Source organism: Akebia trifoliata, chromosome 10 (genome assembly GCF_017979445.1).
Source record: "Akebia trifoliata isolate Shusen 1 chromosome 10, ASM1797944v1, whole genome shotgun sequence".
In the NCBI taxonomy this organism is placed as follows: Eukaryota; Viridiplantae; Streptophyta; class Magnoliopsida; order Ranunculales; family Lardizabalaceae; genus Akebia; species Akebia trifoliata.
Window position 1 is genome coordinate 3,781,542 of NC_141384.1, and position 17,927 is coordinate 3,799,468.

The 17,927-nt window shown below is 34.4% G+C and overlaps 3 protein-coding genes and 1 long non-coding RNA gene across 5 annotated transcripts; 2 read left to right on the plus strand and 2 right to left on the minus strand.

Annotated features, from left to right (window-relative positions):
* Window positions 1-367: 367 nt before the first annotated feature.
* Window positions 368-1,537, minus strand: LOC147392830 (uncharacterized). The gene is made up of 2 exons (XR_015182376.1): window positions 1,295-1,537; window positions 368-586 (listed from the first exon to the last, which is right to left on the minus strand). It is a non-coding gene; the product is annotated as an uncharacterized LOC147392830 (long non-coding RNA).
* Window positions 1,538-5,310: 3,773 nt separating this feature from the next.
* LOC147392831 (uncharacterized) lies at window positions 5,311-6,234 on the plus strand. The gene has a single exon (XM_086456424.1). The coding sequence runs from the start codon at window positions 5,311-5,313 to the stop codon at window positions 6,232-6,234; it is 924 nt and encodes a 307-aa protein (XP_086312550.1).
* A 4,573-nt stretch (window positions 6,235-10,807) lies between these two features.
* LOC147392832 (uncharacterized) lies at window positions 10,808-11,755 on the plus strand. Its single transcript, XM_086456426.1, has one exon. The coding sequence runs from the start codon at window positions 10,808-10,810 to the stop codon at window positions 11,753-11,755; it is 948 nt and encodes a 315-aa protein (XP_086312552.1).
* Window positions 11,756-14,839: 3,084 nt separating this feature from the next.
* Window positions 14,840-17,635, minus strand: LOC147392833 (pyrophosphate-energized vacuolar membrane proton pump 1-like). Of its 2 annotated transcripts, none has more exons than XM_086456829.1 (5): window positions 17,366-17,635; window positions 16,961-17,015; window positions 15,438-15,817; window positions 15,240-15,326; window positions 14,840-15,150 (listed from the first exon to the last, which is right to left on the minus strand). In XM_086456829.1, the coding sequence occupies exons 1-5, from the start codon at window positions 17,545-17,547 to the stop codon at window positions 14,853-14,855; spliced, it is 1,002 nt and encodes a 333-aa protein (XP_086312955.1). In that variant the 5' UTR covers window positions 17,548-17,635; the 3' UTR covers window positions 14,840-14,852. The 2 variants fall into 2 exon arrangements, with proteins under 2 accessions (XP_086312955.1, XP_086312956.1); XM_086456830.1 differs by having other exon boundaries at window positions 16,961-17,000; window positions 17,366-17,634.
* Between the last annotated feature and the right edge of the window lie 292 nt (window positions 17,636-17,927).

Sequence of the window (17,927 nt, forward strand, 5' to 3'; positions counted from 1 at the left end):
TATTCAACCATATAGTTCATTGGCATATAGTTGAAATTAAAGCACATCTAAGACAAAAAAATTGATGCTAAAGAGTGGAGATAATCTAATTGGCAAGAATGAAAACATTGGAAATTGAAGGTGAACCAAAATGGTTGTCTCCACATAGCATACACGGCCATTATTAAAAGGATCAATCATCAGTCAGATGTCTGCCATCATCAAATTAACCTTCTCCACATTAGAGCACACTTGCTTTTGAAAGCATCTCTTTAGTGTTATTAAACACGTTAGTGTTAATCAACCTACCAAAAGAATGGGCGTAAAACTTTCATCACAAAGTACATTGATAAAAGGTATAACTTAACTCGAGTGAAAACATTTACAATTAATAGAAATATTTGATATTGCAATGGAAAATGAAATCGTGATAGTTACAAGCACACAAGCAATCCTCTGCTTTTACACACAAAGAAAGGCTCCTGATTGATAATATAAGCAATATAAATTAATCCACAGAAACGGATTGCATCTTTTCAGCCTCTTGCCTCAGCTCTTGAAATAGTACGGACGATAGGTATCTCTCTCCAAAACTTGGATGAATAGTCTGAAAGTGATATCATAAACAGTTGTCAGTAAACTTAATCCTCAGCACTATGACGATAGGAATCTCTCTCCAAAACTTGGATGAATAGTCTGAAAGTGATATCATAAACAGTTGTCAGTAAACTTAATCCTCAGCACTATAATCAAAGCCTTGTCCCTAAGATTTGGGGTTGGCTAAACAGATCTTTAATTCCACTCTATCTAGATCTAGAGACATGTCTTCTGTTATTGAAAGTGTATTCCTCATTCTCGTTTAGAACTTTGAACTTGAATATTTTCTCCAATTGGGTTGTAGTCAGTCTTCATTGAACATGTTTAAACCATCTTCTTCCAACAATGGTGTAACAACAATGTTACTTATTTCATTTAATTATGTAGTTAGAAGATCAACGCGGTATAGGGTGTCAATGGGTTCACATAGATGAACTCAAACCCAGAGGTGAGTTTCTGGACCCAATTAATAATTAAGTTGGGTTTGGGTATCCTGGTATACAACTTTTTAAAATAATTATCAAACTAAATAACCAAACATTCCTTAACAAAATCCCCTTTGGGCTCAAATTTGTATACCTTATCATATGTGAATATATTGGTACCCAATCCATTGTCACCTGTATTAATTTCTAAAATGTAAGTTTAGATACTTCGTTGATAACTGGAATAAAGGATTTTAACATAATTTGTGAAGTAAAAAAAATGTTATTCATACCACAATAAGTTTGCCTTTGCTCTCTAGCTTTCTTGCAAGCCTTAATACTGCAATTGTATTAGCACCAGAGGAAATCCCCACCTATAAAGCAGAAGGTTGACACATAATTGATAAATAAGAAATGAACACCTATACATCATCATTAAGAACACCTGCTATGGGGTTTGGTCCCAAAGCTTGGTTGACAAATTGCGATGCAACTCTGAGGTCGTAGGTTCAAGACCCCAACATATCCATCTGAAAAAAAAAAAAAAAAAACCAAAATTCTGTGTAAAACACACAAATTATCAAAATGAAAACTATTACCATAAGTCTTTCCCTTAGAGCTAACTTTCTAGCCATATTCACTGCATCTTCACTAGTGATCTACCACTAAAAAAATTCAAACTATGAGTTGAACATTACTCAGGTTAAATACAGTGTTTTGATTTATTAGAATGGGTTTTATAAAAGTATTAAACTGATATTGTTTAAATTCTGTACTCATCAAAGAAAAAAAGAAAGTGAAAAAGCTTTAGTAATACTTGCCTCGAGGACTCCTTCCATTACATCCATGTCCAATATATCTGGTTTGAAGCCGTCTCCATTTCCAGTTATTTGATGAGGACCTATTCCAAGTAATTTCCGCATATATTAATAATCTCACCATTGGAATAATATTATAAATCAAAACTGCAAATGTGAATAAGATGAGCAATCTCTCAACTTCAAAATTTCTCTCTTGCAACAATTCAACCTGCTTGGGCATATTTATGGGCCAGTCCAGTTTACTTGCAAATTTTATATATATAAAAAGGATAAAAATATATATTATATAAGTTATCGGCTTGACAAACATTGATGGTTATTTCGAATGGTTTGAACTCAAAATAATAAAAATCACAAAAGAATAAAAATAAAAATAAAACTTTAACCAAACTGATGACTTTGGACTGGTTTGGTTCAGTTTGGAACATGTTGCGTTTTTTCTCCAACTAATTTGGTTTGGTTCTCAATTGATGGCTTCTGCAGGATCAAACCAAATTAAGAACCAAACTTTTAATGACGTAACACTTTTTAGGAGTTAGGACTTAAATTAATGACTTATTTTATTAATAAATTAATGATTTATTATATGAAATTTCATGTTATTTGTTTATTTTCTTTTATTAAAAATATGTTGTTTCCAAGTAGGTTTATAGGATATTAGCAACTCAAAAAATGGAACACGGACTATTGAGAGATCACTAGATCGACTAAGGTAACAAAATCATTTTGTATTACTTTAGGAGTCCAGTGATCATCCAATTTCAAAGCTTCCAATAAAGCTAAAGACCGTAGTGTTATTTTTACGGGTGATTTAGATATATCATTCCATGTTTTACTAGAGATTGACAACAAGGGCATTTAAGTCATTTTACTATAATTCATATTACAAAACCTAGGTCAAGGAGAATGCCATCAGTTTGAAAACACAGGGTACGTCTAGTATTTACCAAAAAATGAAGGGGTACATGTCTAAATCATACTATTTTGTTCGACATGGTGCTGTCTTGACCCTTGTTAGCAATTCGGAATATGGAAAAAATTTGATTCATGAAAAATTCATGTTCTAGTATAAAATTTGGTCAAATATTCGATAAATGGACACTATGCACCATAGGCTTCATACGTGTATTATTCATCTCATTTCAAAAATTCGAAAATAAAAAAATTGGTAATATGGTAGTGATTTTAGTGGTGAAAGTGATGGTAATAATGATGGTGGTGATAATGAGGGCATTGAGGTTATTGTTCAATTGGTTTGTAAAAAAAGACCAAAGTCAAGGAAAAATCATCATTTTAAAAAATAAAGGTGTAATCTCAAATAAATGTAGAGGGTCTTGTCATTATTTGTTTTTTTTCAAGATAAAAAAGACATTTATCATGTAAAAAAGTGAATTCCTCCAAAATTTTGAAGCATAGCTGCTTCAAAGTTGACTTGTGTTACAAACCACAACTTACAAGTTTTACACTTTTCAACATACAACAAGTTACATTAGCATGTTTTTCCATTGAGTTTTATAAAAATTCGTAGAAGTCATAAATAAATAAATAGATAAATATATATATATATACATATTTAAATTTAAAATGCATGAATTATTCAGAATAGTTCAATAATCTGGAAAATAATACTTTCATTGAAAAAAACAAAAAGAATCATGAATTTTTCAAGAATTAAAAAGGAAATTGCTAACATGGGTCCCGACTATTATATTCTTCCCCATGCTGCCTTGGGAAACAAACTTGGTGGGTCGAACCAGCTAATCCTTGCTGATGGGAGCGGCATAAGGATCCACTGGCCCAATCCAAATGGATCCACATGCTTAAAGCCCTCTAAACAGAAGCTGGAGAGTCCATTTCAGACCATGATTTTGAGGTAACTTCATTATTAAAAGAGCCGTGATTGCCTTACCAAATGGACACCCCTGACATGACATGTTTGGGAATCATAGATCTGTATTCCTTAAGATACACGGTTCCCTCGGGATAAATTTTATATGAGGAAGTGCAGTTGTGTATCCTGAGGCCTATAGATCTACAGTTTTTGTCAAGTCAGGGGTGTCAATTGAGTATGCCATGTGGGGTATGTTAGATTATCACGATTCTTATTAAAAATGCTATTATTCAAAGTCTCTAAGTCTATTATCATATGTCTCAAATGATGCATCATTTTAAGTTTTGTTGACGAAGTTGTGGGCAAAACTTTCTTCTTTGTTGCCTTGTTCTTATCGCTCAATTGTGTACATGTACATGTCTCATGAGACTATATAATATAATTTATATGCTTTCTAACAAATTACCACGTTTCTATTAATTTGAGATAGAATAAGTTAATCTTATTAATTTAGTAAGATTTCAAATATTACTAAGGGCCGTTGGGTTCACAAGAATTATGACATTGGAAAACCAACATTACATCCTTCTAGATTTCATGTAAACACTCAGATTAAAAGAAAATTCAAATCCTAAATGTAGATATATATATTATTTTTTTTTTCTTTTTTAACCATATGGAATCCACATGAAAAATATTTGTAATGCACGGTAACAAAAGAGCGAACACAAGTGATTAGGAGACAAACGTCCTTAAAAAAATGCAAAAAATAAGCCTCCCCCCATTTGTTGATATAACGCGCATTTGGATACTCCAAGTCAAAGGTCGTACAATTTAAAATTACTTTCTCTATTTGCCTAACGACAACATAAGTCGCGCCAAGTAGAGCAGGTAAACTTTAAATTACCTATTCCAATTATCTCCTCTATTAATTAAGCAAATTTGATACGCCACCCTAAATTCAGAAGCTTTAGATACACCACCCTTGAACATTGACTTTTTCTAAATTTGATAGAAAATGACAAACAACAAGACAGAGATTTTGATATGAAAGCTAGACGATATCTTAGTCAAAGTCAAGCTTAATTGGTCATAGTCAATAGTCAAGTGAGGTAACTCCATTTTTTTAGATGTAAAATACAAGCTATATTTTCCTTGGTAATGATAAATATAATTTATACATAATAAACAAAGAAGAAAGATTTCCCTATCATGCTTTTAAAACTCTACAAGTTCGAGTTGACTCGCTACTCAGAATGGTATTTTGGGCTATATTTTCCACCATGAGCCATCCAAAGACGATTGCCTTTTCAAAAATCCAATTATATTGATAGTGAATCAATGTTGATTTTGAATTTAGATTGTAATATCAACACTCTTACACTTTAGCCAATTTTACAATTTGGCAATTGTAACATCTATAATCCTGATTATAATAAAAATAATAATTACATATATAATTTTCAACTTACTTTAGAAATTGTTTTGAATGATTTCTGGAGTGTTTGACTTGTTCAATTCGGATCGATGGTCTGCCTAAAACCGGACTCAGTTGGGGCTGATACTATCCAAAAATCCGGATTTTAAAACCATGGTCCTTATATATGTATTCCTCATCAACCCTAAAAGCATATTTCAATCTCCATACAACATACACATGGCTAAGGAGGCTTTGCCAATGAGCAGTGACCCATCTCATACATTGAAGGTAACTGAGATACTAAGAGAAGCCTTTAAACTTCCATTTAAAAATGGGAAGCTCATGGTCTCAATCTTCCTTCTTGTCCTTCTTACCATCACTCTCCTTCTTCTTCTTCATGATCTACTAGCAACACCATTAATGGAAGATCTTGAGGTCCAAGTACATGAAAAGAGCTTCTCTAGAATCGAAAAATATGTTATAATTATATTGGTTCTTGAAATCTCTTTCTTTATCTCATTCTCTATTATCTCCCTATTCGGTATGACCACGACTATTTACTATTCAGCCATAACTTATGAGGGGAAATCTATTAGTCTCAATGAGATATTTCTTATGATTAGATCAACATGGAAGAATATAGTGATCACATGGATATATGTCTTGCTCATCACTCTTGCTTACATCTTACTTGTAGTTTTGATGGTTGCCTTTGCTTTAGTTACATGGATTAACCTTGTAGGATGTTTGGCTGCAGTGTTTTACTTACACCTGGCTTGTGTTTGGACATTGGGTCTTGTGATTTCAGTCATGGAAGAGGGTTGTTATGGGCTGAAGGCACTTGAGAAAGCTGGAGAGCTCATAAGAGGTAGAAGGGTTCAAGGGTTTGTTCTCATGTTGTTTCTAGAGCTGTTAACTGGTTTGATTACTATTCTATTCTATATCAATATATCTGATGGTGATCTAGGCGATGTTGCTCGGTTAGCTTTTGGATCTCTTGGGACTGTTTTGCTCTGCATTGGGAAATTATTTACCTTTATGGTTTTCACTATATTCTACTATGAATGTAAGAAGAGCCATGGGGAGAGAGTAGAGATAGAATTGGGGATTGGGTATAGTTTAGTTCCAAGCAATTTCCACGTTAATGCTTCTCTCCCCTGAATCAGGTTTTATAAGTTTAGTGTATTAAGACTTCTATTGTATTTATTTATGCAAATTGGGTTTTTTTTTCCCTTCTTTTAAACACACCATACATTGAATTTTAGTTTTCTTCTTTCTCTTCTACATTTTTTTTTTGTTTGTTTTGTTTTGGCCAATGTAAATTTTATTAACAAAAAAGGTTGGAACAATAGGATGCTAAAAAGTTCGAGGCAACGGAAAAGTTCGTTTAGGAGCTACCACATACTTTACTTTTGAATTAATTGTAATTTTCTTTTGCAATTAATAGTTAGGAAGAAATCAGGAAATATTTCTTTTCTCCAAATTTGAATCCACCAGGCAACAAGTATGTTGTAGATGTTGTAAAATATACAGTTCATAACAAATGCAAACAAATAATTTAATGCACATCAATGTGATCATGGTTAAAAAAAAACTCGAGATTGAGTTGATTTGGACGAGTTATTGCAGTCTCAAGGGATAGTCTATGAATTGTGTCAACTCATCCATGATTTGAGATGACTCATATGGTATTTTGAAAATGATTGTAGAATTTGTGAAAAGTTGAACTAATCTTTTTTAGTGATTTAAATATTTTTTATTTATATATAAAGTAGGATTCTGTGATCCATCATCTACTGGAGGTCAGCTAGTCCACTTTAATTTGATTTAAATAGTTTGACTCATCAAGACAAGATGACTAAAATGAGTCAACTCAACATTGTTGGAGGCCGAATATCAAAACCATTAATGAGATGCTTCAACGTTTATCAGAATCAAAGGATCAAGAGGCAATGTTAAATTTTTATTTTTTAAAATTAGTAGTGCACGTCTAACATGCCACATTACAATGGTGGCAGATGAAAAAGAGTTGTGATAATATGACTCACCGGGTGGCATACTCAAATGACTCTATGATGTGACAAGTTCAGGTATCGTAAATCTCTATGCCTCAGGATACACGATTGCACTTCCCCATAAAAAGTGTATCCCAAGACATATAGATCTACAGTTCCTGAACTTGTCCACGTCATGAAGTCATTTGAATATGCCACCCGGCGAGTCATATTATCAGGATTCAATGAAAAAAAAAAAAAACTATTTTGCTTAAAATTCCTACTTAGGGTTCGGTGTAATATAAAATAATGGGTAGTCTTGTTGGGATGTGCCGGCATACAATTAAAAAGAACAAAATATTGGTTGTACTTACTCCAAAGTAACCCTTCAGAAGATATTTCTTTAAAAAAAAATGAAAAAACAAAACAAAATAAATGTCAAAAACAAAACAAAATAAATGTCTATAACGGTGGTTTTCAAGCATGTTTAACTTGTTTGGAACAATCAATTGTTTATTTCTATCACTCAATCACAAAAACTTAATTATTTTAAGAAATAATAAATATTTGATTATTTTATATTAGACACTAAACGAAACAAAAAAGAAAGATGTGTAATACTACGTGAAAAAGATTAGCCAAATTCAACAGACCTTGACATTGAATTTAACCCTTTTTCTTCAAGTAGTGTAGAGAAATGATCACAGTATTACTTGAAGAAAATGAACAAAAAAAAAAAAAAAAAGATCAAAGATGCAAGTTATGCTATTGTGTATCGGATTTGAATAGTGTTAATAGGCTTGTTTAGTTTATCGATCCATGTTCATGACCATGCTCTGGACTCAGTGATAGGCTCCTCAAGCAACCAGTTCTAGCTCGAATGATTTTATTATTATTATTTTTTTTTATGAGAGAAGTGTGTGTTGTTCAATACATTTAAGTTACAAAAGAAACCCTTATATTCATTAATGCATTATAAATAATTTATCTATAATGTTATAAAATCAAATTATCTTTGTTTTTTAGAGTAAAAAAAAAAACATGTAATGGTAAGAGCCCACAATTTTGGAGCCTTTACTCTAACAACACATGCATAACATTTGTCCCTTCCCCTTGATTTAAGATATATTAAACATATATTTATAGGAAAATGTTTGGTACCCTACGTGTTTTGTCTTACATGAGTTAGAGATTTTGGAATGGGATGATTTTTTTGTGAGGATAATCTCTATGGTGAGGAGATTAGCCTCACAAAAAATCAGCCCATTCTGAAACTTCTAGTCCTATGTTTACAAGTTGAATAATTATGGACCGTCCATTTTTTATAAATCACTTTTGATGGGGTTAAAAGTTTTGAAATGGGCTGATTTTTTGGTGATGAATCATCCTCACTAAGTCCATTCCAGAACTTCTAATCCATGTAGGACAAAACATGTATGGCCGTAAGGTAAAATACTTGGTGCTTGAAATGTGTGGGGATTGCACGTGCCCTGAGACTAGTCCTTAGACATTATGTTCCATGGACTGAGAAAAACCCAAATACAGACCCGATCCATTGTCTATAGGGATACCCGGTTATTAGAAAAAAACCATGTAGGGTGCTGAACATAACCCATATCTATAATACCTATATGAAAATTATTCGTAGGCCGACCCAGCACAGCCCTTAAAATAACTTGAATACTAAGGGTGTAAATTGAACTTGTAGGCCTGCTAATCCATGCACTCGAACCAGACCCGCTGAACAAAGAAGAGTTAAGCCTTAACCTTGAGCCCACAAAGGTAGGTCTGCACTCAAATTCTGTTATGGACCGGGCTAGGGCTTTATACTGTTCAACCCGGCATAGGCCCCTGGTATGTTTTAAATGCATATTCTATACTGTTAGCATATATATTATATACTGTTTTGATGAAAAATATTGTGGCTGGATCTCAAATCACACATGAAAATCCAATTATTAAAATTAATCCCTTCTAATAATAAATAAATCAATTCCATGAATCAAACCCAAAGAAATATGTTGCAAAGCAAATGCAAGTAGTTAAAAAGAAATTAGAGAAAAGAACAGAACCACAACACAAAGAGTTATGTGGTTTACCCACAATAGGATTACGTCCACGAGCAAAGTTGACAGGTAGAAACTCACCACCCAAGAAAGAAATTACAAGAATGAAAGTTTATATTTACTTCCAATTCTTCGGTGAAACTCATTGAAATCTCTATACATAATTCTAATATGAACTCAAACAAGAAATCGATCACACTTCCATTGTCTTTGGCCTGTGACTACAATATGAAAATCACCCTCAAGAACTTTAAACATCTAAGTTTTACAAAAGAAAAAGAATATCCACATAGAGACTTAATGTTTTCTTACTCTACAAAAGAGAAAACCCCATTTTATGGACAATAACAACCATCTAAGGACTCCCTTTTGTTCCCCTAAACTAATGAAATGACATTACCTAAAGAGTTGTGTTGGGGTGACACAGGATTTACTGTGATTCTCACAATTTTGACGTGGAGATGCATACATAACCGTAGATGATTTTTACTTGTATCATGAGGAAACAAATGTATGGTTATGTGCACATCCCACGTTAGACTTGTGAGAATCACAGTAAATATCCTGTGTCATTCCAGCATTTTTCTTACCTAAAATACCCCACATAAGTGGAAAAGCCCATCAACCCATAGAAACGAAGAATGTGGTGAGTTTATATCACCAAACCCAACACAAAATAATTTATAGTTGACTTCCTATGATTTCAAACAATTCATGAATTTAATTTCTATAGAACCCAAAAGTCAACCAAACCTAGCCCAGGCCCGTTAATGACATACTCGGACATGAGCAACTTAGGCCCAATAGAAGCATAGGGCTGGACTATGGGGCAAAACCACCACTCTAGGGCTGGGTTAGGGCCCAACCAAGACCGCCATAAACCTGTCCAGGTTGAATTTTAAATCATGATATATTAACTATTACACACTAACTTTTGCTAAGACCACCCCAATTCATATGAAATAACCAAATAATTTGCACACATATTAGTGTGCTCTTAGCAAAAGTTAGTGTGGAAATAGAAGCTCTCTATATTAATGCTTCCGGCTTTGGTTAGTTTTTAACAAAAAGAAAGGCTTAGGTTTGGACGGTACAGGTCCTATGGATGGCCCGAACCAGCCCATTTGTCTCTCCTGCTATCTTTTTCTCCCCCTCCTGGCCCACTGACATCCTCATACATCGGTTGGGTGCCTTTGAAGCAAGGACAAGTCCCTATATTATAATTATTGCTCAACAAAGGTACAAAACCAAAACTATGGAATCTTTAACTATTGTCCCAACCAACTAAGCATTCTGTACTTTGGGTATAACTTACTTAATTAGATCACTAATCATCAAAACAACTGTAAATGGATGGATTTGAAATAGTTGTAAATTTGGTGGGCCAAACATTCATGGGTCAGTTGGGCCCAAAGAGTAAGCCACACATGGCAAGAAAAGGACACCTTTCGTTGTATAGCTATCTAAGTTGCTAGAGTACATGGTATTGATTAAATAAGTTAAGGTTCTTTCTTCAAAGGCAAGTTAGAATAACTTTACACTCATCACCTTAGACTATAAACCAATTCCTAATATTCTAATAAATCGTAAATTCTAATAGTGATATTCATACTTTCCCTTGAACATCATCATAAATATATGATCTTGAGTTATCATATTCAAGGTTAAGTAGCAATGGAGGAGCAAATGATTCAACCAATGATTGTCGGGGAGCCGTCTTGCTCCTCGGGCATTCTACGATGTCTATGTGAAAATCTTAGAATCCATGGAAAGAATATGAAGGTTATGGTCTCAAACATGCTTCTCGTGCTTCTTCCCTTCTGTCTATTGGCTCTAGGCGTCGATCTAGCCCTTACACCAGTCACGACGAGTATAATTTCCAAACTTACCCTACTATCCCATGAGGACCCAAATAGCTTTGAAGCCAAGCAAACGGTCCAAGAAATCCTAAAGAATGTTCGGCTTCTTCTAGGGCTAGAAATGGTCTTCCTAGTTGCCTTCGGCGTTGCCTCTCTGCTTTCTTTGATTGCAACATTTTTTTTCAGAAAGGAATTGAACATGAAGGACTTATTTTCGAGGATTTATGCTACTTCAAAGAAGACGATAATCACTTGGTTCTACATAACATTCTTCGGTGTAGTTCTTGTGGTACTTGTCTTAATTTCAATTGGTGTTTTTTCGGTCGCTATCACCGGGTTGGACTTGATTGTGTTATGCATTATGGGTCTCCTTCTAGGCACACTGGGTTATTTTTATTTGTCTGCTGTTTTGATGCTTAGTCTTGTGATGTTTATAGTAGAGGAGGAATTTTATGGACTTATGGCACTTGGGAAAGCTGAAGAACTCATTAAAGGAAGAAGGATTCAAGGATTTTTTCTAATGCTGCTTTCGTCAATAGTTAGTGTAGCCATTACCGCGGTATTTGCTTCGAAGAGTATCGATATTAACGAGCAAATCGGGAGTCGATTAGAGGACAAAATTGTCGTGTTTTGCTTATTTTTCGTGGTGAAGATCTTTTTTCTTTTTATGTACACTGTGTTTTACTATGAGTGTAAGAGAAGACATGGAGAACAGGTAGAGGTGGAAGAGAGATATTCTCCAATTGCAGTTCGTGTAGTTTAGGGAAAAATTAATTATGTTAAATTAGTTAATTATTTGTTTTTCTATATTTATCAATCATGAAGAATATATTTTTTTTATACTTAGAATAGATGGTTTGAATGTCTTTCAATCTTTCTTTCTAAACAAATATATTGAGAAGTTGAAACTTGAAAGCATAGTTAATTTTAAGCTAAGGACGCTCTAACCTTAGATGAGTCGACTCAGATTGGATTTCAAGATGACTCAGTCCTAAAACGCGACAAAACCAATTTGCCAAACCATTGAGTCAAATCATTACTTTGACCATGTCAGTTTGAAAATGAACCGAGTCACATTTGAGACTCAACTGAGTTATATAACAATATATAATATTTTTTTTGAGAACTGAAAAACCAAAAAAATTAATATTTTTTCTGTTTTAAAAAATTAAGTACTATTTTTAAATAATTTAACATATTTTTATTTGATTCATCCCTGTTGACTCAATATTTTCTCTTGACTCGACCTGGTGGGCACAGGGGTCTAGTAACTCTTGAGTTTTAAAACTATGGTTTGTGAGTATAAACAAATAAAGCGATTGAAGATTTGGGCTTGAGAGAGGAATCACTTTAAAGAAAGAAGAAAAATTAATGAGGCTCACCAAAAAGTAAAAGTGAAAAAAAAAAAAAAAAAAAAAAAAAAAAAAAAGTGAAGGGGGTCTAATTAAATCTAAGAAAAAAGGTATTAAAAGGGGGTTCAACCCAAATCCAAGTAGACGTTTGCCACACACACTGCCTCTTACATTTCTACTGGATCAAGTCTTTGTTCGGATCAGGTCATGGTTGCGATAATCCATATTATGTCCTATTGGATCGGATCTTTTGGGCATAACCATTCTTAATTATCCATAAAGCCAAATTCATTTGTTTTTTATAAGACTTAGCCAGGCCAAGTCTGATTATGTGAAGCACTCTTATTTTGACCCAAATACCTCTTTCAGTTATTCCTCCGAGTCTATGGGCTTCCTTTAAGTTCCAGTCCTAGTCATTATGTCTAAAGCCCATTTATTGGGCCTTTCCTGTCTCATCCACATATAAGATCAACCTCAATGAGTTCCTCCCTTTCTATGGGCTTCCAATTGAAACAGCTTAAACCCATCATGTCTCATCCATTACTTAGCCAATAAGCTCAAGCACAAAATGATAAAATTGCTCTAGTCAACCTTGCCTAGGCTCATGCATTAAAAATCTTAAACACTTATCTAAGGAGCATACTCTGAAAAATAATGTGCTTCTATAATTTTTAAAAAGTAAAAAAATACCTAATAAGTACTGGAATCCCAAAAATCATGTTAAGATGCCAAAAACTTAAAAGAGGAGGAATTTTGTCCAGAACACAAGTTGGGCCGTTAAGCCCATGTACCTCACCACATGGCTACGCTTGTCTTCTCAAGCATAAAAAGAACTTATTTTACCTTACTTAGTTCATTTTCAAAAATCACACATTTTTTATTAGGATTTTGTAAATAATAATTCATGTGAAAACAAATTGGAAAACTAAGGTATTTATAGACTTAGGGTAAGATTGACTTTTCAACTAATGTCTCTAACTACTCAATAGACTTTTGTTAATGGTTTTAAAGGTCAAATGGATCACATTCTAATTATGATATTTTAGGGATTTTCGATACCCCCCACCCATTTTATCATAATTGAAAGCCCACGATAAATGCCTTATCTTGTTGGTTGTGTAGGTTCAATTCTTAGTATGAATCACTATTTATATTCAGACCATAGGTTTCATTGTGGTGTCCGTCTAGCCAGCGGTCTCAATTTAGTTATATAGGGACCTCTTGAACCCATGACCTAGGCTCAAATCCCTTTGAACCCACCTTCACCTCTATTAACCACTAACCCCTTACGGTTGCTCTTATCCCAAAAGTTGAGGTACCAACTTCATTTGCACAATTTAGACCCATTAATTTATGTAATATTATTTTACAAAATTTTATTTAAAATTGTTGCAAATAGAATTGGAGATTGGCTTGATCATAACCTCATTTATAAAGAGCAACACACTTTCATTAAAGGCGGGACTATTTATGACAATGTAATACTTGTTCATGAGGTAATGAGGGATTTAAATTAAATGTCCAAAGGTGCGAATGTGACGCTCAAGATAGATATGTCCAGAGCATTTGATTTTGTATGGAATGGGATTTTGGGTTTGAGGTTCTTAAAAAATTCAGCTTCTCGCCTTTATTAACATTGTAAAAGGCTGTACATCCACCCCCACTTTTTTTGTGCTTATTAATGGAAGTGCTTATGGTTATTTCAAAGCTTCAAGAGGTCTGTGACATGGTGATCCGCTTTCTTCTGCTTTGTTTATTTTGACAGAAAAAATTTTAAGAAGAGGAGTTAACAAAGCTATGGATATGGGGTTTGTTGAGAGGTTTGTGGGATCCAGATGTATGACAATTCTGTCTCATTTATTTTTTGTGGATGACCTATTTATCTTCACTAAAGTATCTAGTAAATCTCTGGTAGATCTAAAATCCCTCTTGGATAAACTAAATAATCTCCAGTCAAACTATCAATGCTGAGAAAAGCCAATTTTTTTTTTCCTTTCTAAAGATGCTCTTCCCTTTCGAAAGCCGGTAGTGCAAGCTATTATGGAGTTTGGTGAAGATTGCCTTTCTTCTTATTATCTAGCGGTCCCCTTGGTTAACAATTGCCTTACTAGAAGAAGTTGTTCCAAATTTTATGGAAAAATATTAAAGAAGACTAAGGGTTGGAAATCAAAATTACTCTCGAAAGGGGGATCACTACGTCATAATGCACTAAAAACGACTGTCCATGACAGTCTTTTTTTAAAAAACCGACTGCCCCTACAGTCGGAATAGGGGTCGTTTTAAAAGGAGTGGTTTTTAAATTGCGACAGTCTAAAACAGTAGGAAAAAACGACTGTCCTCGACAGTCGGAAAAAACGACGGTCTTTGACAGTCGGTAAAACCAACAGTAATAGTCGGAAAAAACGACTGTCACAGACAGTCGTTTTTTCTTGATTTGTAATAAAAAAAAAAATTACATTTTTTCCTAAATTTATAAATGAAAAAAAAATGTGTCATTTTTAATTATTTTTATGAAATACAAAATCTGCCACCCAAATCTACCAAAATCGAAATCCAAATCTGCCACCAAAATCCAAATGAAAAACTCAAAACATCAATGTCACTAATGGGTCCATAAGCATCAGTGGCCAATCCGGTAGCAATGGTGCTCAGCATTCCAAGAGCAGCTACGGCAATGCCGTACATAGCAGCCAAGCTGAAACTGACAAAAATCGGAATAATCACGGATTTGTATCCCAAAGCAAGACCAAAGATAACGTTGGTAGCAGCTCCAGTTCTGCATGAATCAGCAACATCTTGTACAGGGCTGTAAAATGAAAGACAGATTTTTGTTAAGATAAAAATTATTATGCGACAGAATTGAAGAGGAACGGAAGGTTTACTAAGATTAGCTACCTGTATGCATTGCTAGTGTAACACTCGGTTACAAATCCAATAACCAGTCCAGCCCATAGGCCAATGGCAACACAGAAGAACAGTTCCCTGCAATTGGAGTCTCTGTCAACATATTTTATTATTTTGAAACAACCAAAATATATGTAAAAAAAATTGCAAATATCTTGAAAAAGCATGAAGAACAGTTATGGAGCATACCAGTTCTTCACAACCTTCTGGACTCCAAAATTGAAGATTGTGAAGGATGGTGGGAGGGCAACCCAACTAACAAGAGCAATTCCAACAGTCATAAGAGCAGTGGCAATAATGAGTTGCTTCTTCAAGGCAGGCTCAATTTCCTTGACAGCCTTGATTCCAAAGAAATCAGTTGCAAATAGAGTGGTGATTAAGCAAACAAGGATGCCCATGGAGCTGATGAGCAAGGGATAACACATTGCAGTGAACTCAAGGTTGATCCCAAATGAGGAGATGGAGGCAACAACAAGAGCAGCACATGAGGACTCAGCGTAAGAGCCAAAAAGATCAGATCCCATCCCAGCAATATCCCCAACATTATCACCAACATTGTCAGCGATCACCTTTAAGAAGAAAGCAAAGATATAATTAGGCCATAATAAACCCTGGATTTTAAAAAAAACTAGAGATTCAAAATCCCAAAGGTGTTTGCAGCTCATGCCATGAGGATGGGCTTCCACAAAGCACTCTACACCTTATGTGTCTGTGTGTGAGGCTTTAACCAAGGGGGATGCGTAACACCTTCTATACCATTTCTAATGCCCCGTGTAAGTGGTGTGCACCATACGTTGATATATGTGTGTTTGTGTGGTGGGGATACAAAAATTGAAATAAATTAAACTTTTTTTAAACTACCACAACCTACCACCAACAACATATGCATGTAAGCTGCATGCCTCTGATACAAAGCATTCATAATGCATAAAAGTGTGAACCATCCACATTTTTCAAAGACTACAACCTTGAGGCAAGCTTCTTTAAAACAGTAGCAGCATCATGCCCCTTTGCCAACGAAGTATAAAAACACCATCAAAGCCCATGAATTTAACAAGGCGTATAGGGATTTATTAACATGCCATTTTATTCATTTGGGGCAGATAAGATAGAATAAAACTGGCTGCCTCAGTGTTGTGTGCACTAGTTTAAGCTCCAAAACTCTATCTAGCCCATGTAAAGCAAACAATAATTAAAATTATGGTAGACTGTTAGTTTGGAAATGATACCACCAGTATGAATCTTAATTCAGGCAACAGAAATGATCGAATGAGAGTTGTGAATTGAGATTGCCCTTATATTGACGTAAGCTGATTTGATCCATATAAAGAGATCATCATCACCATTATTAAACCCTTATCGCCATATGTTTGGTCAAAACAAAGAGTAACTAGTAGTACCCTGCCTATCTTCTAATATATTGTTTTAAAGAACTGTTTTGGATAAACTGTTTGGGATCACCCACGGGATCACCCACAATTTAATTCTTTCCCTTATCAGATGTAACTCACATATTTTTCTAAATATGGAAATTCTAACAGTACGCAAGACCTACCAATCATTCAATCCCTTCAATACATTTGTTAATTTGGACCAATATTCAAGGAGAGGGACATTCATCAAATAGAAAAAAAAAAAAAAACTCCCAATCATTGTTTTATAATAAAAAATATCAATGAACATAGAAACAAAGAACGAGTTAGAATGCTCACAGGACTGGATACATCATTGGGCAATCCATTTTTGGGAACACTGCAAATAGAAACACTACGACATAAACAACAGGTTAAAAGCATGTACTTTGATCAATTTTTTTATAAAGTTTTTGATGCTTTGAATTGAAAGATACTTAATCAATAAAGAACACCCTTCCCCCACACCCTGAGAAATTAAACTTTTTTGGATGAAAAATGTGCTGAGTCATTCTAACATAATTCTAAATGTCAGACTTACAAGTTTGGTTACCATTTGATCTTTCTATGATTAAAACAAGTAAACATTACTACAAACAAACTTCAATTCTCTCAGTAATTTGGAACCATATCCTGCAAAATGACTCTTAAGTCCCAAATCTTATTTCAAGTATTAATGTTATAATGGAGAATCTGACAGCTTACATTGGCAAATTCATGTGTGAGGAGGGAGTAGAAAGAGATGATGAAGAACGTGTATGACAATTAACTCTTAGCATATTATCATAGAAACTGGCAGAAGGTTTGGGTGGTCCCTCCTCTCCTTTACCATCCCTTCTATTTAAAAAAAAAACAGTCCCCACGTGAGAGCACGCCCTGCATCTCATCACCTGAATTCGACGTGTTGCATGGGCACGTGATCACATAACTGTTAAGTCATATCACAATTTTATCCTATATTCGAAAACCAGCTTGCTAAGTTGGTTTAATTCTGTGAGAGTCAATGCCACAAAACCAGCCTTCACCTACTAATTATTAACCAGTAACCCACTTGCTTATCTAAAAAATAAAAAAAAATAAAGGAACAGCGTGTTCCATCAAAATGTAATGACACCTTAATCATATGCCACACGCAACGCCATGCTTCCCAACAAAATATAGGGGCCATAAGTTCCACAAAACTGAATCAACAAACAAAAGAATAACTGAGTCAGCATGGTTAACTTCCATTGGAGACATACTCAAGCATTGATTGTTGATTGAAAGA